We start from the raw sequence: 27067 nt of genomic DNA on the forward strand, positions 1-27067 counted from the left end.
CTTTTCCCACCCCCGTAGGTAATCAGTTTTTTGTAGTTGTGGACTCATCCTTCCTGAATTTCTTTTGCAACAATGAGCAGATACATATATACTTTCTTGTATCTTCTTTTTTACTTGAAAAACCAAGCGCTTTGCCTTCAAGTCCGTTCTGACTCATAGTGACTGTCTTAGTCATCTAGTGCTGCTGTAACAGAAAAACAAGTGGGTGGCATTAACAAAGAGAAGTTTATTCGCTCACAGTCCAGTAGGCTGGCAATCCGACTTCAGGGTGCTGTCTCCAGGGGAGGCTTTCTCTGTCAGCTCTGGAGGAAGGTCCTTGTGATGCATCAGTCTTCCTTGGGCCTGGGAGCATCTCAGCACAGGAACCTCAGGTCTGAAGAATACGCTCTGCTCCCAGCACTGCTTTCTTGGTGGTATGAGGTTCCCAACTCTCTGCTTACTTCCCTTTCCTTTTATCTCTTAAGAGATAAAAGGTGGTGCAGGCCATACCCCAGGGAAACCCCCTTTATATTGGATCAGGGATGTGACCTGGTAGGGGTGTTACAATTCCACTCTAATCCTCTTTAATATAAAATTACAACCACAAACTGGGGGACAACCACAGAATACTGGGAATCATGGCCTAACCAAGTTAATATGCACATTTTTGGGGGGACGTAATTCAATCCATGACAGCGACACTATAAGACAGGGTAGAACTGCCCCGTAGAGTTTCCGAGGCTGTAGTGGACTGCGACATCTTTCTCCTGCTGAGAGGCTGTTGGGTTCGAACCACTGACCTTTTGGTTAGCAGTCAAGTGCTTTAACCCCTGTGCTACTGGGGTTTCTTTTTACACGAAGGGTCACATATTACAGATAATCTTTGGCACTTTGCTTTTTTCATTAACAGTTATACTGGAAGCCACTCCATACATGTTCATATATGCATAGATACACGGGCAGTTTGTCGGATATTGTCAAGTCTGTATCCAGAAGGCTTGAACCCCCCATCCGTGTTAAACTACCAGAAGTGTCTGAATGTCTCCATCCCCACAGCCTCACCAACAGAATGTGTTGTGTTCAAAAACTGTTTCCAGTCTGATGGGTGAGAATTGGTATCTTAGTGTTATTTCAATGTGCATTTCTTTAATGATGAGTTTGACCTTTTTTATGTATTTAAGGACCATTTATATATGTGTATATTTGTGAATTATATGATCATATCTCTTTCCCATTGGGTTTTTGGCCCATTGTTCTTCAATTTTTTTTTTTTTTGAATCCCTTTGTTCATTAGCTCTTTGTCTGTGGTGTATGTTATGAATATTTTCTCCCAGTTTGTCAGTTGTCCAAAGGAAAACTCAATGAATGATCCAAACCATTGATCGATGGAGTGAACAGGGTTTATCAAGCAAGAAGCTGTTTGCCAACAGGGAACATCCAAGCCAAAAGTGGTGAGGAGCTCATTCAAGCAGTGTAAGTTTAGGTTTTTTTTTTTTTTTTTTTTAAAAGGCAGCTAGGAGCCCTGGTGGCACAATGGCTAAGCTCTCAGCTGCTAACCGAAAGGTTGGCAGTTCTAACCCATCCAGTCGTCCTGCAGGAGAAAGACCTGGCAATCTGCTTCTGTAAAGATTACAGTCCGAAGACCCTATGGGCAGTTGTACTGTGTCACATGGTTGCGATGTTGATTTTAGTAGGGAATTTCCAGTGATTGAGTCTTAGCTATGTCTTCTATCGAAGGCAGCGTTTTACAAAGCAGGGGTCTTTCTGTCATTGGCTTTGTAGGTAAAATTGTCTATTGGGAATTGGTGGAGTCTGGTCTGCTGAGTCAGAAACATTCTTAAATGTTAAGTTGTTTTTCTGGAAAACTCTCTGTGGTTAGGACACTTTGAAAACTCCCTATTGTTCTGTCAAAGTTTGTACCTGGCACAGACAGCCATTTTAACTTATCGTTCTCAGGAAGGTTTTGTACCTGGCACAAACACCCATTAATTTTTATTTAATATTTAACACAGTTGTCTTTTGACTTTGATCTTCTTTGTCGTGTAAACTTTTTTCTTCACAGTCATGTTTATCCATCTGTTGTTTTATTGTGTCTGAGCTATCTTCTGCTCAGTGTCTTGCAAAGCTAAATCAAGGTGTAGGCTGGGCCTCTTGCAAGCCCCTGTGGTTGGGCCACAACCCAACCCTTGCAGTTGTCAGGCTGAGGTCCCTATTTCCTTGTTGGCTGTCAGCCAGGGGTCACTCTCAGCTTCTGCAGGCTGCCCACATTCCTCGATACCTGAATACAGGTGCCTCTCTGGGCGGTGAATTTTAGGAAAGTATTCACGTGGAAGTTGGGGATCAGACGTGGCTTCTTTTAACTCTGTGCCCATGTAAATCTTTGTGTACCCCCAGGGACACACGTGCTCCATTTTCAGAGCTGTTGCATCTACATCACAGAGCCACCTTGGTGCTTGGTAGATAGATAAGGAGCTGGCAGCTGGAGGGTTGGGGCCAGGAGGGTGGTAGCTGTGCCAACAAAAGACCCCAGCAGCAATTGCCACTTTCTTCTCCTGTCCCCAGACAGGGCTCTTTCCCTGAAAGAATATTCTATTTCCTCTCTATGGAATAAAGAGTCTGAAGTCCCAGCTTGCTGTTAGCCTTACAGCTGTGACTGCTGCCTGGTAACCAGATTCCCTGTCTCCTTGCTTGTTGCCAAGGAGAGGGGAGAAAGGTAGCCAGGAGCACACTTCTGAACCTCTTTGAAGCTATTTTCCCTCCCGCTCCACACAGGACTCCCTGCTTCAGGGAGCTGGGTGGACTGCCTAAGCCTGGCGCAGGTCAGGTTTTGTCAACAGAGGGGCTGCTGGGGCAGGGAACGGGGAGGAAGAGTGCTCGTGGGGACATGTCCTTATAGAAGGCCCCGTGACAGTGCCCCCTTCTGGTTTTGGCCTGCCCTAGGACAGACGGAGGACGTGCAGGCACTCCTACACCTCGGGGCAGACCCCACCCTGCTGGACCGGCAGTCCCGCTCCCCTGTGGACATCCTGAAAAGAAATAAGAACTTCAAAGCTATCCAGAAAATCAACAGTCACTTGGAAAAGCTGGCTACGTGTTCCAAGGAGTTATCAGGTACGCTTCCAGTGACTTCACTTTTTGGGGGGGTAAAACTGATTCTGTGATATTAGATACAAATCAGTTTACTTTTCTTGGTACACATAGATGGAAGTGAGACCCTCCCCAACCTTCAGAAAACTTGTTTGCATTTTTTGAAAGATAGAATAAGAAAACTCTCATTTAGAGAATATCGAGGACATTCTGAGAACGTTGCCGGGTCCACCATTGGACACTGTGAGTGATTTTTTTCCCCATGTATGTACAGAGTAAAAATGAAAAAAATTCAGACAGAACAGGACACAACAGAAGGCAGGCCTACTCTTCAGAAACAACCACTTCCAACTGTTTAAAATATAGATGTATCTCCGTTTCTTGATTTGTTATTTTGAGACAGCACCGCTGCTGAATGAGACCAAGTTCTTGGCTGTCCCAGCCCCACTTGTTGAGTTTTATCTAGTTCTATTATCTGTATCGTTTCCATTCTGTTCCTTAAGTCTTAAGTTTTCCATGCTTCATCTATAGATTGCTGCTAAAAACTGAAAACCAGTAAATGGCATTTGCATGGTTTTTAGATCGTGTAAATGTTACTCTTTCTACAAATAGTGGGATCAAAAGTCCTGAAAACTTTGCTCTTTAAATATGGTACTCTAAGCATCCCTATTTAATGAAACACCTTTTATTTTTCTTTTGTGATTTTAGTTCTTGTCATACTAATATTTAATTCTTTTTTTTTTTTTTGTATTTTAGATGAAGGTTTACAGAACAAACTAGCTTCTCATTAAACAGTTAGTACACATACTGTTTTATGACACATACTGTTTTATGACATTGGTTAACAACCCCACGACATGTCAACACTCTCCCTTCTCAACCTTGGGCTCCCTATTACTAGCTTTCCTGTCCCCTCCTGCATTCTAGTCCTTGCCCCTGGGCTGGTGTGTCCCTTCAATCTCATTTTGTTTTATGGGTCCGTCTGATCTTTGGCTGAAGGGTGAACCTCAGAAGTGACTTCATTATTGAGTTAAAAGGGTGTCCGGGGGTCATACTCTTGGGGTTTCTCCAGTCCCTGTCAGACCAGTAAACCTGGTATTTTTTTGTGAGTTGGAATTTTATTCTACATTTTTCTCTAGCTCTGTCCAGGACCCTCTATTGTGATCCCTGTCAGAGCAGTCAATAGTGGTAGCCGGGCACTATCTAGTTGTACTAGACTCAGTCTGGTGGAGGCTGTGGTAGATGTGGTCCATTAGTCCTTTGAACTAATCTTTCCCTGTGTCTTTAGTTTTCTTCACTCTTTCTTGCTCCCAAAGGGGTGAGACCAGTGGAGTACCCTAGATGGCCACTCACAGGCTTTTAAGACCCCAGACACTGCTCGCCCAAGTAGAATGTAGAACATTCTGTTTATAAACTCTGTTATGCCAATTGAGCTAGGTGTTCCCCAATAATATTTCATTCTTGTGGCTCATGTCGTCCCCTTGGATTTCTCCCTTTCTCTGCTAAAGTACCTGCACAAGTACAGTAAGTCCCCGGGTTACGAATCTTTGATTTACGGACAACTCGTACCCTTTAATGTTATGTGATCTGCCCTCTCTTCGACACGGTTGAACCAGTCCCTCCTGGCAACAAATTCTTCATCACAGTCACCTTCACTTGCTGTACCGCAGCTTTGAGGTCACCGGAAAGGCTTCAAGGCTTTTCTTGCAATAAAATCAAAACAAACCCGTTGGTGTCGAGTTGATTCCGACTCACAGCGACCCTATAGGACAGAATAGAACTGCCCCCGTAGAGTTGCCAAGGAGCACCTGGTGGATTGAAACTGCTGACCTTCTGGTTAGCAGCCGTAGCACTTAACCGCTACGCCACCAGGGTTTCCAGTTCTTGAACTAAGTCAGGCTAAGTAAGAGCTGTGTGCACCCGTTCCGACTTATCTACAAATTCTTTATTGGAGACACACTTAGGAGCGGATCTTATTCTTAACCTGGGGGCAGCCTGTAGTTTTTTTTATTTTCACAGAGGGACATGGGTGATAGACTTGCATATCTGAAAATGAGTTCATGCATATCTGAAAATGTCATCATGGTTGATGGTTTGGCTGGACACAGCAGGTATCATATTTCATTGATGACTAGCTACCCTTTTTTTGAGTGTTTTCTTTGAAATGATCTTTGTCACATGGTCTTTGAAACTGAGATGTGTCTTACAATCAGTGGTGTGTCTTAGTTTAATCAGTAGCTTTTTCTGGTGTGTCCAGCCATTGATGGCATCTCAGATTTATGAAATACACTGTAAAACCTTGTTTCTTACAATTTTGAAGATGCTATTCCATCGTCTTCTGGCCTCTGTTCTAACTGATTAGAAGTCTGCTGTTAATCTCATTTTTTTTCCTCTTTAGGATTTTCTCTGTCCTTGAAGTTCCGAAATTTCACTGGCATATACCTAGGTGTGAGTGCTTATTCTTTCTTGCTTAGTACTTATTGGCCCATGTCAATCTGTCTTTCCTAGCTCAGGGAAATTGTTCTATTTTGTTCTCTGTTTCTCTTTTCTCACTCTGCTATTCCTCTTACGTGGATGAACTTCCTGAATGTGTAATCCTGAACTTCCTGAATTTATAATCCTGAGCTTCCTGAATTTATAATCCTGAACTTCCTGAATTTATAATCCATGTCCCTCTTCTTTTTCCTAGTATTTTCTGTCCCTTTTTTCTTTGCAGATCTTTACCTTGGCCTTCAGCTTTTCTAGTTATAATTCGGCTTGACCATTGAATTTATTTGGGAACTCATGGTTTTAATTTTTAAGAACTCTTTCTTCTTCTTTGATTGTTTCTTACATGGAGCAACTTGTTCTTGTTTTGTGTTTGCCACGTCCTCTTGAACCGCACTTGAAAATGTTAGTGACTTTTATGTTTTTAAAGAACATTCTCCCCACTTCCCTGGATTATTTGTGTTCCTTTTGGGGTTAGTTGATTCATTTTGTCATTTCTCCTTTGTGCTTATGCTTTTCCCTAATTACCTGCTAGGAGTCCCTGCGTGGTGCAAATGGCTAAAACACTCAGCTGCTAAGCGAAAAGTTGGAGGTTCAGGTCCACTCAGACGTGCCTTAGGAGAAAGCCCTGGCGATTTACTTCAGAAAAATCAGCCACTGAAAACCCTACGGGGCACAATTGTACTCTGACTCACATGGGGTCGCCATGAGCCGGGATCGACTCCACGGCAGCTGGTTGGTTTGGTTTAATTACCTGCTGGTCTTTAGATAGGTCATACTTATGAATGAGGACTAAATTGATTAGCACTTAGTAGGTGGTTACTATGGATTTCCCTGCAGTTATTTAGTCATGTTTCTTCAGAAACACTCCCTCCCTTTGACGAGAGATGTGGAAGTGGCTGGCAAGTTGAGGGCAGCCTTAGGGGGTTTGATGGGGTGGAGGTGGGAGGCCGTCTGCCAGGCTGGGGGCCATGGCGATTGACAGGATAAAGACAGTTATCCATGGGGGAGATCGAAGCGGCTTTTTATCTGCCGCCTTCCTGTTTTTCCATTGATTTGTTATTTTAAGTATCTCCTGTCATTTCCTTGAGACCATGGGACTGAGGTGAGAGAAGTATGTGGAGCCTTCTGTCCTGCATGGATGTTCATGTGAAGCCCTGACACGTCATGATCGGTTTTGAAATAACCTCACATTTTAAGGAATTCTGACTTCTGCTCCAAGATGGTGTAATTAATAGCACACCATTGTGAAACGCTGTCTGAAAACTTACGGCTGTAACCTCAGCTCCAGGATGATAGCCACTCACTCTGGGAGAATAGGAAACTCACCAAACGTGTTTCTTTGCCTGTGAATTTCCAGGTTTTACAATCGCAACAGTAAATAAGGACTACTAGTTAACTGGTGAGGAGTGCTGTGTGGCTGACTTGTTTGGAAATTTATCTTTCATTGAGCCTAACCTTAACGTCTGGACTGCTGTGTATTTGGTGTGACAGTCTTTAGCCTAAATCTTTCATTTTTTTCTTTTAAGTTTTGATTTTTAATTCTCTTGTGTGACAAAATCTTTGAAGGCCTGCTAACCCTAAAACACCTCATCTTCTGAGACAGGTTTCTTGTTCTCCTTTCCTTTCTCTCTCTTGCTCCCTTCACCAACTAAGTCTATGGCTCCCGTTTGGAACCAAGGGAAGAGTCTCATTAGAGTCACAGCTTGTCCCCTTTCTGCTTGTCAGAGTCCAGCTGTACTTGCTTGTCAGGAAAGCACGTACGAGAGGCACGCACACCGTTCCAGACCCGGCCGCTTGGTTCTCAGGAGGTCTGATGATGCCAGTGAGTGCAGTCAAGACTAACGCCCCCAATACCCGCTGGTACATTTACTGGATGTTTGATTAACTTTAAAGGTTTTCCGCACCATTGACCATGAAGACTTCCTTGCCACTTTAGAGGAATAAATCCAAAGACTGTAGAGAAATACCTAGTCAAAAGGCCAAAAAGGAACGGCTAAAAATTGAAAGAGAGTGACCGTTGGCAGGAAGGGCTAGATTGAAATCTTTATTTCTCAAAGTACAACTAGCAGTGGGAGCGTTATAGAATTCAGTCTCTGAACACGATCTCTGTATGGAATTATGGGCTGAATATGACTGTTCTTTCATGTATTCATACTGCTGTATAGAGTTAACCCTAAGGGTTTGCTGGTTGCACAAACGTTACAGCCTCAGTTGGGACTGAGGAGTCTTTTTAGACCAGCACCATCCATTTCTGCGATGATGGAAATATTCTTTATCTGCTCTGTCCAATATGGTAGCCACTACCCACACTGAGTGTGGCTGTAAGCACTTGGAATATGGGTGACTCATGACCCTTAAGAACTGAATTTCTAATTTTCTTTAATTAGTTTTAATTTCATTTATGGGCTACTTTCTTACATTGGACAAGTGCAGTTTTAGACTTCAGCCCCAGAAAGGTCTTTCCAGAGCAGTAGTAGAGAAGACACTGGCAGAGAGAGCCAAAGGAAAGGGGCCTGGGCTTGGGAATGGGGATGGACCCAGTTTGTTTTTATGGACCTTAGTTCCCCACCACCCTCACCCGTCTCTGGGCCACATGGAACCATTACCTTAGGGGCAAGTTGCTGCTGGTGGCTTTGTACCCTTGTCTGACTTCATAGCTCTGATTTTTTAATCTGTGGGCAATAACGAGTTTCTTTCACCTTTCAGAAGAATAAGCATTCCAGCATCACAGACTAGGATAAAAGACCTCACTCCCTTAGCTCATCCTGGAGTTGCTGTCCCCAATTTTGATGATAATGGTCATGGTGGTCTCTTTGGATGGGACAGTTTTTGGCATCTAAAACCCATTAAACCAGTTGCCATCGAATCAATTCCAACACATAGAGACCTTATAGGACAGAGTAGAACTGCCCCATAGGATTTCCAAGGGGCGCGTGGTGGATTCAAACTGCCAACCTTTTGGTTAGCAGAAAGAGCTCCTAACCAACCTTGAGAAGCAAGGCGGTAATCCCTGAACAGTGAAGATGCTGTAACTTCTCACAGCTGCCACCAGATGGCAGCATGCCCACCTTCTCCCACAGCTGTTGCTGCTCAATTCTTTCCCAGAACCAGGAAGAGCAAGATTTGAGCCTTTGTTTTTCTCGCAGTTGTTTGCGATCAGCTCCCTCTGTCTGATTCACTACTACAAGGCTTTTTAGAGTGAGCTTTGTCTCTGGCCCTCCAGAGGGGAGCCAGCTGCGTTTCACCTTTGGGTTTGCGGCATCTATCACACAGACCTGCTAGTGTAGCTCTGGGTACACTGGAGCTTTGTCTGTCTGTCTGTCTCCCCAGGCCAGGGAGCCCCTGACTCAGAGGCTGGGGCTTGTCATCTTTGCATCCCTGAGCACCAACACAGGGCATAAATGCAGGCGTGGATATTGACTTGAAGGACATCCATGATACTTTTTCCTTTTTATAAAAGCAACGTTTTTTTTTTTTTTTTTGTGTAGAAACTCTAGAAGACGTAGGAAAGGAAAAGCTGTCCCTCCCACCCCAGTTAATATGTTTGTGATTGGGTCATTTGGTTTTATTCTGTACCTTTATAATTATACATTTTTGTTGTCTTTTATGAAAGTGGGATGGGTATAAAAATTTAAATTGTGTGGAATAAAACTTACCAGTTTTGCCCTTTATAACATGAAAGGAAGATTTCAGCAAAGAAGAAATCTCTCTTTTTGAGATGGTTTATTTCTATTTTCTAATACTTCCGAGCACTATTGCAACTTCAGAAGATAGATCTCTTTAATTTTTAATTTAATTTAAAATCTGCTTCTATGTACCTGCTATATATGTTCATTGTGGACAATCTGTAAAAATAAAATTTTGTTATAATTTTGTTATATTTATTATAATTACATGTTGGGATATTTTTATCCACTCTTTTTCCCCCCAAGTACTTACATAGTCATCTTTTTAAAAAATCTGTGATTATGACGTATAAGCAACTTCGTATTCTGATGTTTGTGTCTTGTTAAGCTTATCGAAAATTTAGGAAAAAAACCCCAGTAAAGTTCAGAGTAATGAACAGGTCATGCATAGTCTTCCCACTCAGGGACGCCGTGGTGAGTATTTTAGCACCTTTCATTTTGTGCATTTTTATGTGGCTAACGTCATCCTCTAATTTCTTGCCCGACGACGCGCGCTTTCTCTGATCTTCTATAACTGACTTCTTAACCAGCCTGAACCACACCGTCAGGCATTTGTTATACAGCTTCCCTTAATTGCCTCTGTGGTCAGACTTAGTATGTCCTTGTTCAGTTTCAAGTGACTTTTGCACTAAACTAAGTTCCCTGGGGAGAGAATGATGTTTCCAGAAAGCTTTTAATGGCATGGAGCAGAGAGGCAAGCAGCAAACTTTCATTGTGAAGGAAACCCCCCTTTTACCAAGAGCCCTGTGTTCCCGTCCTGTGAGTTTTCACTGTTTCTGCATCTTCATAGGTATTTTAGGATGAAGGTGGGAGGGTCAAGTCCAGGAGTGCCAGCCAGATGTTGTTACACCAGGCATGTGTGTATGTTTCTGGTCTTTTACTTGATATGTTGAAATGTGACCCAAGCGTGGATTAAAAGGCATAGCAGCTAATGTTGGCACCTGCCAGGGTGCCCTCGGTCCCTTTACCATTTCTGTGTGCTCCCTTTAGGGTCTCTTACCTTGGTGTGCTCTCACTTGGAAAAGCCAGCACCTAAGGCTTGTTCTCCACGGGTGTCTTTGGGCTTATGAAGCTTGCTTTGTTCATGCTCCTTCAGACAGAAGTGCCTGAGAGTTCAGATCCTCCCAAGGCAGCCCGAGGAGCCCTGGTGGTGCAGTGGGTAAGAGCTCGGCTGCTAACCGAAAGTTTGGCAGTTCATATCCACCAGCCACTCCTTGGAAACCCTGTGGGGCAGTTCTACTCTGTCCTATGAGGTCGCTATGAATTGGAATCGACTCATTGGCAACGGCTTTGGTTTTTGGTAAGGCAGCCTGTACCCAGTGACTGATGGGTGTGAGAATATAAAAGCCCAGTACCCTTTCCGTGGGTGAAGGTAGCTCTGAGATGCTCCTCCCAGGGGATCAGCTGAGCCCACCTCCTATAGGACTTCTCCTGGGACTGACCCTTTGCTTGTTTCCACACCTCCCTATCCGGCCTCCTTCACTCCCTCACTGGTCTCCCCTTCTTAATAAATTCCCAGCACACAAATCTTTAGCACGAGGTCTGCTTCTGGGGAACCTGACTGAAAATAGGAGGCTCCCCCTCACCCTGGAATTGTTCATTTCTCTTCAGGTGTTCCCACTCTGGGAGAACGTGGCATGGAGCATTTACTCGTCTCTTCTCAAACGTGACTGCACTTCTGCTGTTGGCTAGGCCCTTCTCACTGTGTGTGAAACCAGATGTCCTGTGTGGCTTCTTTGTCAGTCCAGCAAGATTCCATTTTAAAATTATTTAGAAAAATGTACAGAGGTGAAACTCACATCGTCTAAGTTAACCACCGTAAGGTGAACAGCTCAGTGGCGTTTGGTACATTCTCAGGGTCATGTAACCTTCACCTCTGTGTAGTTCCAGTGTGGTTACCATCACTCAAAGTAAAACTCGGGACCCACTGAGCAGTTTCTCTCTGTTCCCCTCCCCTCCTCAGCCCCTGGCAACCACTGGTCTGCACTATGGAGTTACCTGTTGCGGATCTTTCCTATAGATGGAATCATACGATGCATAAGCTTTAGTGTCTGGCTGACTTCACTCAGCCTAACGTTTTGGAGCTTCATCCAGGTTGCAGCACGTGTCAGTATTTCATTCCTCTATCTGGCTAAACAGTGCTCCATTGAATGGCTGTCTTACCTTTTGTTCATCCACTCATGTGTTGATGGGTATTTGCACTGTTTCCACCCTTGAGCAATGGTGAATAGTGTTGCTGTGAACATGCATGTATTTATTTGAGTTCCTGTGTTCAGTTCTTTTGGGTATATGCCTAGGAGTGGAATTGCTGGGTCACATGGTAATTTATGTTTAAGTTTTTGAGGAACTGCCAAACTGTTTCTACAGTGGCTACACCATTTTACATTCCTACCAGCAAGAGATGAGGGTTCCAATTTCTCCACATACTTGCCTGGACTCCATCAAACATTTGTGGTCTTGGCCAATGTTGGCTAGACTCTTTTCGCATCTCTGAGGCCTCAGTTCAAACAACTGAGCCTGAATCTCTCCGTTCTGTGTTGTCTCCTATCGGCCAGCAGGCTAGCTTGGAGTTGTTCATGTGGCAGAGGCCAGGGTTCCAAGAAGCCAATAGAAGGGACATAAGGTCTCTTGAAGTCCAGGCTCAGAACTGGGGCAAAAATCAGCTCCAGTCCATTTTACTGGTCACAGCAAGTCACAAAGTCAGGCCAGAATCAAGGGAAGGGGAAATGGACGCCACTTCTCAATGGGAGGATCTGCGGAGTTGCGTTGGCAAAGCACGTGGATACAAAGTGCGGGTTTGGGGGTGTGGAGATGTGAACATTTCTGCTATCTTCCGGAGCTGCAGCTCTGGATTCCAAACCATCACCTTTGTTGCTTTGCAGGGCTGAGCAATGGTGACGGACCCATCAGCGACAGTGAGGTCTTCCAGAGAGTCTCGGAGCAGCTCGAGAAGTACATGGACTCAGGAAACCGGTCACTACATAAAAACTTTCTGAAGCAAGAAATAGTTCAACGGTTCTTGCGCCTCCTTTCTTCTCTGCAAGGTAACTTTTGTCGCAGCGTCCAAGGGTGTTAGAGATGACATATGCTCATTAGAACTCTTTCCTAGTATGCTTTTTTACAAGTTAAATTTAAAAAATAATGAAGGGAGTACGCCTACATGTAGAACATTCAAAGATCACGGAAGGTTCTTCAGTGAAAAGTCTACCCTTCACCTCTGAACCTCAGTCCCTAAATCCCATCCCCAGAGATAGTTTCTGTTACTAGTTTCTCATGTATTCTCCTAGAGTTGCTCTTTGTGTATTCAATCGTTTTTAAAATACTGACGATATCTATCTCTTCTATAACACCACCACCAGTAACAAAAAACCCATTGCCGTCGAGTCAGTTCTGCCTGATAGCAACCCTATAGGACAGAGCAGAACTGCCCCGCAGGGTTTCTGAGGAGCAGCTGTGGATTCAAACTGCCAACCTTTTGGCTAGCAGCCGAGCTCTCAGCCACTCTGCCACCAGGGCTCCGTGTTTTCCCAGTGCTTAGAAATACTGGTCTGAAATCTGTGTTAATTACATACATGTGCATTGGGGGTTGACTAGAATCATAGGAACCTTTTTTGGTGTATGGTCTGTTCTTATTTTTGAAAGAAATTCCTCCTGACCTGGCCTGCAACATTAGTCACGACTGTGCCAACGCCTTCATCAAGTTCTTACTGGAAAAACAGAAGTGGCCTGAAGTCCTTCTCCTGCTGACGGGCAAAGCAAGCGGGAAGCCACCATTCACAGCTGGTGTCATCAAAGACTGCAGTCTCTCAGACCTTGACATCTGTGCCGTCATCCCACACCTCAGCAGCTGGGACCAGCGGAAAACGCAGCTCCTGGACTGCCTCATCGACAGCGGAGGTGAAAATGCCTAGATGATACACTGAGGAAGGTTGTCCAGATGGGGGGACCCAGGCAGCTGCCCTTCACAGGCTCGTTTCCTTGCTTGTGGAGGCCCCTTAAAACCCTGCCTCATTCTTTCCCACGTATCTTCTTGTTTTGAAACAGTAACAGGATTAATGCCCTGTTGGTGGGTGTTGGCAGTCCCTGGGTGGTGCAAACAGTTTGCATTCATCCACTAACCTAAAGGTTGGCAGTTTGAACCCACCCAGCAGGCCGGGCGATCTGCTCCCATAAAGATAACAGTTGAGAAAACCCTAGGGAGAAGTCGTACGCTATAGCACGTGGGGTCTCCATGAGTCAGGATCAGCTCGACAGTGACAGGTTTGTTTGTTTTTAGGGGGCCTTGCCCTGCAGGAACTCTGCATTTTTGTGACTTCCAGTCACCACTCTGCCTTCCTGTGTTGTGTGAGAACCGTCAGGTGTGTGGAAGGCCCTCTGCTCTGGCTTAGCCGCAGTGGTGGTTTCCTCCTGACCTGTGCCTGGACTTCCCCCCGCACTTGATGTGCTGTGTACGTCCTTGTCACATCTGACGGCCTTCTTTTCTAACTAGTGGTTTGGGATTTGAGATGCTTGCTGCTTGTTTTTAAAGAAACAACCAAATAATTGGTGGGTGAAAACATCTGCTGCTTTAATTAGTGTGAACACACATGGCTGGGTTTGTATCTGGAGTGTACAGACTGTATTGCTGGATTGGATTTTATTTTAGAACTAATTTAGAAACACCAACCGTCTCCTGCCCCCACCCCAGCTAATGCCACTACTAACTGTATGGCCTTGGGCATGCTATTTATGCCTGCGTCTTCTCACTTATAAAATGGAAATGATACTCATTCTTTATGCAGACTATTGCTTCCTTTGCCCGGAAACTATGGCCGTTTTGGAATTCCTGTTTTGTTCTTTGATTCAGTGCATGTGTATAGAGCTCCTACCAAGGGCAGTGCTAGGAACCAAGGCCTCAGGGGAATGCATGACTGCCGGAGACGTGCGTAGTAGTTCTGCTGATCTGTTAGCGAGCCTGCCTCGTGGAGGAGGCGGGGAGCCTGCAGCAGATGCATGAACTGAGCTAAAAAGAAGGTGATGTGGGGGTGGAGAGGTGTCAGGGAGAATGGCAACTGAGCGTAGACATACATTCTAGGGTAGAAGTTAGCAGAAGCAAAGAATGTAGGAAGCAGCACCCATATCCTGGGACCAACCATGTGTCCAGTACTGTGTTAAGCAAGCACTGGAATTTGAATGGTTCCATACCCTGTCTTCACTCTAGGGGAACCCTAATGGTGGGCACCATGCTCTTTGTGGTAGAACAAGAGGGACCGCTGGAGAGGTGGGAGAGGCAAGGTCCGTGAACAGGGCACTCAGAGAAGCTGGGCTTTCACTCTGAGGGTGCCGGCAAGCCTTTTCCTTCCAGGACGGTTGGTGGTAGGAGGGCCTTGGAAGTCGGGATCAGCATCAGCTCTTCCCTTAGAACTAAATGGCAGAAGCGGCCCCTCCTGCCTCCCAGGCTGTTCCTCTCCACAGGGATGTGGGTCATGGGACCTTTTTCCTCTGCCTACCTGCAGCTTTGCCCAGGGGTTTCCAGGAGAACCAAGAAAGCCCCCTTGCCCTGTGCCTGAAACACGAGGACTTCGAGTTGGCTTTTCGACTCTTGACCAAGGGTGCGGACCCCCATGACATTTCTTTCATGGAAGGCGATACTCCTTTACATGCAGCCCTTCGCATCTTTTTAGACATCAACGGTAAGCCCTTAGTTGTTCAGCAGTCTTTTCCTTCAAGAGGAAGCTGGTTAGTAGAATTGACACTGTGTTTTTGGCCTTTCCTTTTGGGAAAACCAATGATCGGAAAAAGGCTCATTTCTTGGCCAGACCAGCCCATATTTCCTAGCCTCTCACACATAGCTTAGTGGGAGGAAGTGACCATTGTTGTGAATGGTCACGGTGGGTTCATTAAGGACTCGTAAGTCCTAAAGTTGGGTGTTGGTGGCTGACAAATACTTTCTATTTACTTACACCCTTTTTGAAGGTCCTGACAAAGGTTCTTGCTGGAACGTTATAATATTGTTTCAGGGTTCCTCAACTTTGGCACTGTTGACATTTGGGGCTAGATAATTCTTTGTCGTGAGGTGCTGTGCTGTAGGATGTTAACAGCATCCCTGGCCTCTACCCACTAGATAATGGAATCCCTCCCCCACTGTGACCATCAAAAATGTCTCCAGACATTGCCAGATGTTCCCTGGGGGCCAAAATTGCTCTCATCGAGAACCACTGGGTTATTCAATGGGTATCAGATACCTGGGAACATTCCATGTTCTGAGATTGTCCTGGGTAGCATCTCTCTCAAGCCCAGGGGTCCTCTGTCCTCCTAGGAAAGTGGCCCAGCACTCATAGGGCCTTGTTTGTGTCTTTCAGCTGACATCGGCTTTAACTTCCTCAGCCACCTGTTGGACCTCTTCTTGTCCGATCCCACCAAATTTGACTACCTTAACCCCAACGTCCAGGATGGCAACGGGAACACGCTGATGCACATCCTCTTTCAAAAGGGCATGCTGAAGCGCATGAAGAAGCTGATAGACCTGCTGGCGAAATTTGACATCAGCTTCAACTTGAAGAACAAAGAAGGCAAAGACGCACGGCACCGGATCAAGAAGAATGACCCTCTGCTCTTGGCCTGGAATAAAGCTGTGATGGAGAGCAGGCGGAAAAGCCGACAGGACTCTGCTGCCCACCTGGGGAAGCTCCCGAGGTCCGCCACCCCTGGCCGTGTGTCTCAACCCAAGTCTCAGGGTTCACTTAAGTCACTGCCGTGTGGCGTCACTGCCAACCCCCCACCAGAAGGAGCTGAGGTACCTGACAGTGGGGAGATCATCCCTTATGTCCAGGAGGCAAGGCCGGAGCCTGGAGACTTCAGGCCACGCTCTCTGAGAGACCACCTGGTACAGGACATCATGATTGCGATTCAGCAGGTTGAATTGGATACGTTCCTCCCGGAGGACTGTCCTCAGTGTGCTGAGCCTCTGGTGGCAGGAGCAGGCACAGAAGTAGAGAAAGATGACTTCCAGCAAACCCCAGACTGTAGTGGGTGCAATCTTGCCCCCTCTGAGGCGGAGGAAGGACATGCTCAGAACGAACTTGGGGCCACGCAGCTCGTTCCTGTTGTTAACAAAGGGAGGAAGGACAGCGAGGACCAGGAGGACTGGAGCATGCAGGACATCGAGGCTTGCCTCCAGGACTTTGATAACATGACCTGGGAGATCGAGTGCACGTCAGAGATGCTGAAGAAACTCTCAAGTAAGGCAATGACCAGGGTCATGAAGAAAAAGATCATCCTCGCCATCCAGCAGCTAGGGAACGGTGAGTGGACCCAGGGCCTGCAGAAGCGGCTGAAGCATCTGAAAGGAAGGATCCGGCTCTTTGAGGCCAAGCTGGACAAAGGAGCCCGGATGCTCTGGGAGCTGGCAATCGACTTCTCCCCTCGATGCAGCGAGAGCCCAGAGAAGGTCATCGCCACAGAGCAGAACATGAACTCTGTGGAGAAGTCGGGGCGGGTCTACACGGAAATCATCCGGATTTGGGACATCGTCCTAGATCACTCCAAGCTGTCAGACTCCATCACGGCCATTTGCAGTGCCTACAACCGGGGACTGTCCTGTGTTCTGCGGAAGAAGCTGAAGGGTATCAACAAAGGCGAGGTGTGTGCCAACATGAAAATCCAGAAGCGGATACCCCGCTGCTACGTGGAAGACACAGAGGCAGAGAAGGGCAGGGAGTACGTGGATCCTGAGTACTTCCCCCCGGCCAGCGCAGTGGAGACAGAGTACAACATCATGAAGTTCCACAGCTTCAGCACCAACATGGCCTTCAACATCCTCAACGACATGATGGCAAAGGTGGAGTACCCCTTCCGGGTGGGTGAGCTCGAGTATGCGGTGATCAACCTCAACCCCAAGCCGCTGGAGCCCATCATCCTCATTGGACGAAGTGGCACTGGGAAGACAACCTGCTGCTTGTACAGGCTGTGGAAGAAATTCCACGTTTACTGGGAGAAAGCCGAGCAGGCAGGGAGCCCATTGCTGGCCAAACAGATCTGGTTGAAAAGAAGGTTGGAAGTAGAAGCTGGCAAAGAGGGTCTAGATTGGGAGGAAGAGGAGGAGGAGGAAGAGGATGAGGAAGAGGAAGATTCAATCGAAGTGGTAACAGTGGACAGCATAGGTGAGGAGCAAGAGAGCAACGCCGGTGTGGGGGGACCCGATGGGGAGCCTGCCGGAGACAGCCAAGCAGAGGAAATCGGTGTGCCAGATCATGCCCAGCAGCTGGAGCACCTGCATCAGATCTTCGTTACCAAGAATCACGTTCTGTGCCAGGAGGTGCAGAGGAATTTCATTGAGCTTTCCAAGTCAACCAAGGCCACCAGTCACTACAAACCCCTGGAACCCAATGTTCACAAACTCCAGGACCTGAAGGATGAGAACTTTCCTCTGTTTGTCACTTCTAAGCAGCTTCTCCTTCTGCTTGATGCTTCTCTGCCTGAGCCATTTTTTCAGAGAAACGAAGACGGCAGCTTGAAAAGAACCATCATGGGCTGGTCCACCCAGGAAGAGATGACCATCTCCAACTGGCAGGAGGATGAGGAGGAGGTGGAGGTGGATGGGGACGATAGCGAGGAGGATACACCTGCAGAAGCACGCACAGGTGAGAGCGACCCCCGAGTATACTTGACATTTGAGGTATTCACCAATGAAATATGGCCCAAGATAAACAAAGGGAAAACCTCCTACAACCCTGCACTGATTTGGAAAGAAATAAAGTCTTTTCTGAAAGGGTCTATTGAGGCTTTCAGCTGCCCTCATGGAAGACTTACTGAAGAAGCATATAAGAAATTAGGGAAGAAACGGTCCCCCAATTTTAAGGAAGATCGGAGTGAGATCTACAGCCTCTTCTGCCTATATCAGCAGATCAGGTCCCAGAAAGGTTATTTCGACGAAGAGGATGTCCTGTACAACCTGTCCCGGAGGCTGTCGAAGCTCCAGGTGCTTCCGTGGTCCATCCACGAACTCTATGGTGATGAGATTCAGGACTTCACCCAAGCAGAGCTGGCACTGCTGATGAAATGCGTCAATGACCCCAATGCCATGTTCCTCACCGGGGACACAGCCCAGAGCATCATGAGGGGCGTGGCCTTCCGCTTCAGTGACCTGCGCTCCCTATTCCATTACGCCAGCAGGAACACCACGGACAAGCAGTATGCTGTTCGGAAACCCAAGAAGATCTACCAGCTGTACCAGAATTACAGGTCCCACTCAGGTATGTCCAGCTTGGCTGTGCCTATGAGGCAGGGGGCTTGGGCACTGACCTTGAGCTGCTTTTGAATCTGGGAGCTTGCTTTCATTAGGCTTTTGCAGCTGAAGTAAGAACAGTATTTTGTTAGCAAACAGACTCATGACCAAGAGACCTGAAGATTTCTGCCACGGCTCAGTCTTAAGTTGGTAGCTCCAGCTGTGGTTGGGTAGAAATGTACCTTTAGCTGCCTTTAAGTAATTATATCTTGAAGAGTTTGCCATGGCATGAAAACATTTCAGGGGAATGTTTAAACTGTTTGAGAACTTTTACTGAAGCACTTTGGAAGACCTGTTTATTCTACAAAGTAGTTGTAAAATTACTGTTATAAATCATTGATCCCTAAAGCAGCTTATCTCCCAAGGAGAAGCAAAAAAGAGGGGTGGGAGGTGGTGGGAGGTAGATATTTAAATTTAGGTAGATCTTTTTTTTTTTTAATCTATCTAAAATGTGGTTGTAGTGTGACCTAATTTTACTTTTTTCCATACGCATAACCAGTACATCAATACCATTTAGTTCATAGTCCCTCCTTTTAACAGACACATATTCAACATACGTTCAGTTTCTAGCTCAGGTGTGCACCTTATCTGTGCCAGGTACATGCTCAGCAGTTCACATATAGTTGTTATTGTTAGTTGCCGTTGAATCTATTCTGATTTATCCTCTGCTTAATTCTTGCAACAGTCCTAATACCAAAAACCAAACTTATTGCCATCCAGTAGCTTTTGACTCATAGTGACCCTGTAGGACAGAGTAGAACTGCCCCATAGAGTTTCCAAAGCTGTAACCTTTACTTGGAGGAGTCCTGGTGGCACAGTGGTTAAGTGCTTGGCTGCTAACTGAAAAGTCTTCGGTTGGAACCTACCAGCCATTCTGCAGTAGAAAGATGGGGCAGTCTGCTTCCGTAAATATTATAGCCTTGGCACCCTAACATTACTGGCAATAACAACAACAACAACAAAGAACAGAAAATAACAAGTGTTGGAGAGGTTGCGGGGAGATTGGGACTTTTATGCACTGCTGCTGGGAATGTAAAATGGTTCAACCACTATGGAAAACAATATGGCACTTCCTTAAAAACCTAGAAATATATTCCTGGGAATATGTCCCAGAGAAATAAGAGCCATCACACAAATAGACATATGTGCACCCATGTTCATTGTAGCATTATTCACGATAGCAAAAAGATGGAAACAACCTAAGTGCCTATCAACAGATGAATGGATAAACAAACTGTGGTACATACACATGATGGAATACTACACAGCGGTAAAGAACAATGATGAATCAGCAGAATATCTCACAACGTGGATGAATCTGGAGGACATTATGCTGAGTGAAATGTCAATCACAGAGGGACAAATACTGCATGAGACCACCATTATAAAAACTCAAGAAAAGGTTTACACGCAGGAAGAAAAAATCTTTGATGGTTACAAGGTGGGGGAGGGTTGGGAAGGGGAAATCATCAACTAGATAGTAGGTAAGTATTAACTTTGGTGAAGAGAAAGACAGCACACAATATAGGGGAAGTCAGCACATGACCAAGGCAAAGTCATAGAAGCTTCATAGCCACATCCAAATACCCTGAGGGACTGAGTTACTAGGGTTGAGGGCTGGGGACATGGTCATGGGGGTCAGTTGGCATAACAAAGTTCGTAAAGGAAATGTTCTACATCCAGCTTTGGTGAGTAGCATCTGGGGTTTTAAAAGCTTGCACGCAGCCATCGAAGATACATCTACTATTGGTCCTATCCCATCTGGAGCAAAGGAGAGTGAAGAAAACTAAAGACACGAGGGAACTATGAGTCCAAAGGACTAATGGTCCACAAGTATGACAACCTCCACCAGCCTGAGCCTAGAAGAACTAGATGGTGCCCACCTACCCCCACCAACTGCTCTGACAGGGATCACAGTAGAGGGTCCCAGACAGAGCGAGAGAAAAATGTAGAAAAAAATTCAGATTCACACACAGACACAAAAGACCAGACTTATTGGTCTGACAGAGATTGGAAGAACCCCCAAGGCTATGGCCCTTGGGCACCCTTTTAACTCAGAACTGAAGCCATTCCCGAAGTTCACCCTTCTAACAGAAAGGTTGGCGGTTTCACACCGCCAGTGGCTCCATGGGAGAAAGATGTGGCAGTCTGCTCCCATAGAGGTTTGTAGCCTTGGAAACCCTATGGGGTTGCTATGAGTAGGAATCAACTCGATGGCAGGTTTTTTTTTTTTAAGCATGCCCTACATGTGTCCATAAACAATATGCACTATTATTTTCATGTTTAAGAACTTCATTGGTATTGTGCCAGACAAAAAGCATAGGGTGCCTGGGAATAAATCTAATAGCTGTGCAAAATGTCTGGGGAAATTTGTAAAACATTAGTGGAGGAAGTAAGGAAAGACTTGAATAAATGGAGAAATACACCAAGGTCATGTTTCAGAAAACTCAATACCATATTTTATGCAAATAACATGCATTTTTTATATAAATATATATATTTGCTAACTGCTGGGTGTTACATGGAAAACGATAACGCACATCATTCACTCAATAATGTGAATTCTTCCCAAACAGCCATAAATTCAGTGGAATTCCAATCAAAATTACGAAGTGTTGTTTGAGAAATGTCCTAACTATAGTAAACAGGGGAGTGTGATGATAGCATAAAAACAAACAAACCAAATAGAATAGTGAGCCCAGAAAGAGACTCACATATATGTGAAAAAAAAACAGCATTGCAAATCAGGGAAAATGAGGGACTATGAAGTAGATAGCATTGCCACGCTGATTATCCAAATGGAAAAAAGTAAAATTAGGTCACTGGAAAGCTATTTTAATAAATATTTAACACCACAACCACATTTTATGTAGATTAAAAACCATTAAAACAAAAAATCCTGTTGCCATTGAGTTGATTCCGACTCCTAACGACCCTACAGGACAGAGTTGAACTGCCCCACAGGGTTTCCAAGGGGCAGTTGGTAGGCATTTCATGTAAATGGAGTCATATACTATGTGGTCCTTTGTGACTGGCTTCTTTCATCTGACACGGTGTTTTCAAGGTTCGTCCATGTGATAGCATGTATCAAAACGTCCTTTTTATGGCTGAACTGTCTTTCATTAAGTGTTGTTATATCAAAAATTATTTGTCCAGTTCCCTACAGGGCAGTTAAGTGGGTTCCAGGTTTCACTGCCATGAACACCTTCGTGCCCTTTTCTAAATCTCCCCTTGATATAAATCTTTGGCCTAGTGGGAACGGAAACTCAGTAACGGCTGATTTCTTTTATTCAGCAGTTTCCGCTTGTGCTTATCACTATTTTATATCACACACTTTTAATAAGAGTAGTATCAGAGTTTTTTTTTTTTTTTTTTTCAGTATCGGAGATTTCCTTTTATTATTCAGTAATGGCAATGGGGCGTATGTTCATTTCCTGGTGTTCTGGGTAGAAGATTTTTATGTAGGTTCCTGATGTTGGTAGGTGTTCAATGTCACTGCGCTTTCAGAGTTTGGACAAGAAATGGAAATCAGGGCCCTTTGGGAAGTCCTTTCTTAAGCTCTGACAATTTTTCTTAGTAGAGCCCCTTCTCAGCTGGGTGTAAACCTGGAGGAAAAGGAAGATGGGGGCCTTGGTTGCTACCGCCAGTTAACATCAGCTCTGCTGTTGTCATGGCAACGTTGCCTCCACTGCTCTAAGCACCAATGACAGCCGGCATTTACCATTTTTACTGGCCCCTTATGTTAGCACTCTAACGCTCTAATTGTTTAGATTATGTTTGTGCCTTGACTCTTCCTTGGGAGGTAATTTTCTCCAGCATGAATGTAGGTTGGGAATGAGGTCTCACAAAACTCGGCAAACGAGCACATCTCTGCCTTCATCCGCGGTACCCAGAGTAATACAACTCAGGGCTAAAGTGATAATCAAATGGGAACTGGAAGCAGGCTTGCAATTATACGTGCTGCTTCTCAGAAAAATACTGTATCTCAAACAACAACAACAAAAATCTAGTCGTGTTGTACAGAACCTGACACGTGTTTTCTGTTTAATCCTGTAGGAATCCTCAATCTGGCGTCTGGAGTAGTGGACTTGCTTCAGTTCTATTTCCCGGAATCTTTTGATCGCCTTCCGAGGGATTCTGGCCTCTTTGATGGCCCAAAACCAACTGTCCTGGAGTCTTGTAGCGTGAGCGACTTGGCAATATTGCTAAGAGGAAACAAAAGGAAAACTCAGCCCATTGAATTTGGAGCCCATCAGGTGACCTTCTTGAGATTTTATGTTTTGAGATAAAAGGCAGTTTGCGATTGAAAACAAACAAACAAACAAAACTAAGAGTCTTAATTATTCCACAAGATAGAATCCAGCTGTCCCTGTCCCAGAATGGGTAATTGTTTTAAGTATTTCCACTTGTGTGGCTGACCAAGTCCACGATTGCCACTTCTCTTTAAAGACGTTACCTGCCTCCCGTAGAAGTAAGTTGAGCTTCATGAGGTTTCTTTTTGTAGACTTTGATGGTTTTTCTCCCTTACCTACTCCCTACTTTTTTGCTTTTTGTTTTTTTCAGGTGATCCTTGTTGCCAATGAAACAGCAAAGGAGAAAATTCCGGAAGAGCTGGGCTTAGCACTTGTGCTAACAGTTTATGAAGCGAAAGGCTTAGAATTTGATGATGTCCTCCTTTACAACTTTTTTACTGATTCTGAGGTATGGGATCATGAATTCTCTTCGCATAATGCATGTACGCGTGTGGGCTGCCCTTCCCCAGAAGGGAAGAGAATTTGGACCCGGGATTAAGAGAGCTTGTCACAGAAGCGTCCTCCATTCAGTGTGGGTGTTGTGTGTTTGGTTGTGGGCGTGGACAGTGGCTGTGGGTGTTGCACAGTGTGTCTTAGGCTGGCTCTCCTTGTGCCCTGCCCTCCCCTGCTCTCTTATGTTCATCATTTTCTGCATGCCTGGTACCCGAGTACCAGTTTCCAGTTCTCATTAGCTGTTGTCATCCTTGGCTCCCAGGGGTACCCAAGTTGGAGCAACCTCTAAGGAGAGCTTTACAAGTGAAGGCAAGGTTAGCAATGTCCACCCCATGAGGACAGAACTGGGCTCTGTCAGTCCATAGAAAGAGACCACTCCAGGAAGACAAGTGAGACTTAATTCCTGCCCACTGGATCAGGTAATGCGGGGGACAAGAAGAGCTACCCTGCTTGGGAGTCCCCTTCTAGCATGGCTTCACGACCACTGCTTGCAGCCCATGCAGACAATGGCAGCAAAAGCATCCCTAGGTCGACCCACAGTAACCTCTGTGCCAGCCCATTGTTCTGAGTTGGCTCCTGAGTCCTTGTGATGATTTTTACTCCCCAAGCATTGTATCTTACGGGTAAAGCCACCAACTCAAGATCGTTGCCCTCAACTTTCTAGCTGCTGGCTTCTCTTCACCACCGTCTTTTGACTGGCGCTCAGGCTGACTACTGACTGTGCTGTGGAGTCTCTTTTGAGGACTTAGCTGGCTGCCTCCTGATCCCTGTTGCAGACTTCCGACTGCCCATGGTGCATGCTTGAAGGGGCTGTTTTTACACCCAAGTCAGGAGCTCTGTTGACTTTGATACCTTGAAACCCATTCCAGAAGTGACCCTTTAAATAGAGTCCTTGCATTTTTTTTTTTTCTGATTGTCCTTTCATGTCATGTTTGCCTTAATACCTACAATTAATATTCTATGGGTGCTTTACAGTTTATAGGAACCCTGGTGGCACAGTAGTTAAGAGCTTGGCTGCCAACTGAAAGGTCAGCAGTTCGAATCCACCAGCCACTCCTTGGAAATCGTATGGGGTAGTTCTACTCTGTCCTACAGGGTTGCTATGAGCCGGAATTGACTCAATGGCAATGGGTTTGGGCTTTTTGGGTTTTACCGTTTATAAAGTACTTTTTAAATCTATTATTTTACTTCATTCTCCACCAACCCTCTGAGGTATATATTCTTTTACCCTCGTTCTGTAGCAAAAGAGGGTTATGGAGGTTAAGTAAATCGCCCACAGTCATAATGTAGGTGGCAGAGCCTGGACATGAACCCGGGTGCTTTGTGTTCTAAATCTCATGATCTTTCCACTGTACTCCCCTTTCTTTTAAAGGCCTGCATGCAAATTGGCTTCTAGAACCTTCCATGATGAGTTTATCATTGCCATACCTTATGTACATTCCCATTCTATTCCTTTTTGCTAATAAAATCAGATGCACCCTCCTTAGCCCTGGAACCATTTTTATCTCTGAGGACTAACTTTTTTTTTTTTTTTCCCTCATAATACATCCATTGGTCATTTTTTGGACTGAGGCTCTCCTAGAAGAGGGGTAAGACTTAGTTGTTCCTGTAACTTATGAAGGGCGAGTTGTAGGCTCGTGCCAGTCAGAAGCTCAAGGAGCTCTGGATTTGTGGATCAGTAGCTGTGGTGGAGGAGCTCTGGTGGCACAGTGGTTAAGTGTTTGGCCGCTAACTGAAAGGTCAGTGGTTCGAACCTACCAGCTGCTCCACAGGAGAAAGATGTGTCAGTCTACTTCTGTAAAGATTTACAGCCTTGGAAACACTATTGGGCAGTTCTACTCTGTCCTGTAGGGTCACAATGAGTTGGAATCGACTCGACAGCAGTGGGTTTTTGGTAACTTGTGATCAGCTCTGTTTATGCAAGAAAAATCTAGCCATTCATCTCATCTTGACCCTGGAAATGACAGAGGCCCAGGTATCCTAATCACATGCTCCAACCAATGGCTCGTGAGTTGCATGAAATTAAAACAGTCACAAATTCAATCTTCCGGTAACATCCAGTTCATACTATATACACAATAAAAAAAACAAACCCACTGCTGTCGAGTTGATTCCAGCTCATAGCAACCCCATAGGCTTTCCAAGGCTGTAAATCTGTACGGAAGCAGACTGCCACGTCTTTCCCCCACGGAGTGGCTGCTGGGTTCAAACTGCCGACCTTTTGGTTAGCAGCGAAACACGTCTCCTAAGAAGACTTTTGATGGCGGTGCTTTTGAATATACCAGGAAATGTAATCATCCGTGCCCTGGCCGATGTATACTCTCCGTTTCTAGATTACAAACCTCAAGACCAGATGAGGAAAAGAGAGGAAATGCACTAATCAAGGGAGAGGAAAGGCAGAGATCACACAGGTCCCCAGCTGCAGCGGGTCTGGCTGCTCACATGGAGTTTGTTTTAATTGGCTGAGAGCTGTGGTTTGATCCAGTGAGAGAACCACAGAGAGCGTCTCTCTCCCCTGGCCTCTTTTCCCACCCCCTGTTTATGTTTCAGCCAGGTATTCTGTTTGCAGCCCCGGTCACCTGGGTGTGTGTGTCTGTGGGCTCTTGATGCCCTGGCTTGTGAGTCTTCCTTTTAGAGAACTTACTGTTACCTGCTCAACTGCATGGCTACTAGGACCGTGTTCTGAGATGGGGAAGAGACTTGGTTACACCAAATCCTTTTCTTGTAAGATTTCTCCTCGTTTCTGGTGAGGGGTAGACATTCTCCTAGTCACCCCAAAACTATCCTCCTGCGAGGGCTTGGGAGGGTGCTTTGCCGTTTACACTGTGCCCTGGATGTGAGTCCTTTCCTTTACACCCACATGGAAGCCAGTGAATGGAGCGGGGGGACTTCAAAAGCCATAGCTTTTATGGGCTGTTTAAGTGACTTAGATAACACAGCCCTCAAAGGTAGGCTTGCCTTTTCCTTCACAATTATTGGTCCCAATAGGAGAAGTTGGAAGAGTTTCAGATGCTTCTTTTCTTGCCAAAAGCACTGCAGGCCTATATCCTTATCATGAAAACACACGCACTCCGTCCTCAGACGCCCTGTCTGGAGAATAAAATGTATTTCATTCGTGGGAACAGGTCAGTCACGTGCCACCTGCGCAGCTTTGCTTCTCACCCAGCACTTTCAAAATACGGTTGTGCTTCACTAGGCTTTTTCCAAGTAAACCAGTGTCAACTCCTGCTGTCTGCCAGGAGGATCCTCTCAAAGGTCAGGCATTTGTGTCTTTTGCCTTCTTTTCTTGGCAGACAATTCAGTCATCTAAACAGCTTTTACCAAAAGTATAGATATGAATATGCCCTGGAGATTTTTTTTTTTTAACCTTATTTAACTACTTAAATGATTACATGATTCATATACGTTTTCAGAGTGTGGTTGTTGATTCTGTGATTGATTAGTGTTGTTGTTGTTGTTATTGTTGTTAGGTGCCATCGAGTCAGTTCTGACTCATAGTGACCCTGTGTACAACAGAACAAAATACTGCCTGGTCCTGCACCATCCTCACAATTGTTGTTATGCTTGAGCCCATTGTTGCAGCCCCTGTGTCAGTCCATCTCATTGAGGGTCTTCCTCTTTTTTGCTGACCCTCTATTTTACCAAGCATGATGTCCTTCTCCAGGGACTGGTCCCTCCTGATAACATGTCCAAAGTAAATTGATTAGCAGTATAACCATTCCTACTTAATAGACAGTTTTTAAGTAATTTAACTTGATATTTACATAGTTTAAATCATAGGGCAAATTAAAAGCATTTAATCAACTGTACCTACT

At 45.4% G+C, this 27067-nt stretch overlaps 1 protein-coding gene across 4 annotated transcripts in view; it reads left to right on the forward strand.

The window, feature by feature from the left end:
• The window catches only part of TRANK1 (tetratricopeptide repeat and ankyrin repeat containing 1), a 117614-nt gene that overhangs the window by 50904 nt on the left and 39643 nt on the right, over window positions 1-27067 (forward strand). For 2 of the 4 annotated variants that reach the window (XM_049870679.1, XM_049870678.1), the window contains exons 10-16: window positions 2920-3090; window positions 12125-12286; window positions 12885-13139; window positions 14738-14914; window positions 15584-18475; window positions 22564-22763; window positions 23071-23208. In XM_049870679.1, coding sequence (XP_049726636.1) covers window positions 2920-3090; window positions 12125-12286; window positions 12885-13139; window positions 14738-14914; window positions 15584-18475; window positions 22564-22763; window positions 23071-23208 — 3995 coding nt within the window. Of the gene's footprint in view, window positions 1-932; window positions 1085-2919; window positions 3091-12124; window positions 12287-12884; window positions 13140-14737; window positions 14915-15583; window positions 18476-22563; window positions 22764-23070; window positions 23209-27067 lie in introns of those variants that run through there. The other 2 variants (XM_049870680.1, XM_049870681.1) reach the window with 2 other exon arrangements.

This window comes from Elephas maximus, chromosome 27, assembly GCF_024166365.1.
Source record: "Elephas maximus indicus isolate mEleMax1 chromosome 27, mEleMax1 primary haplotype, whole genome shotgun sequence".
Classification (NCBI taxonomy): Eukaryota; Metazoa; Chordata; class Mammalia; order Proboscidea; family Elephantidae; genus Elephas; species Elephas maximus.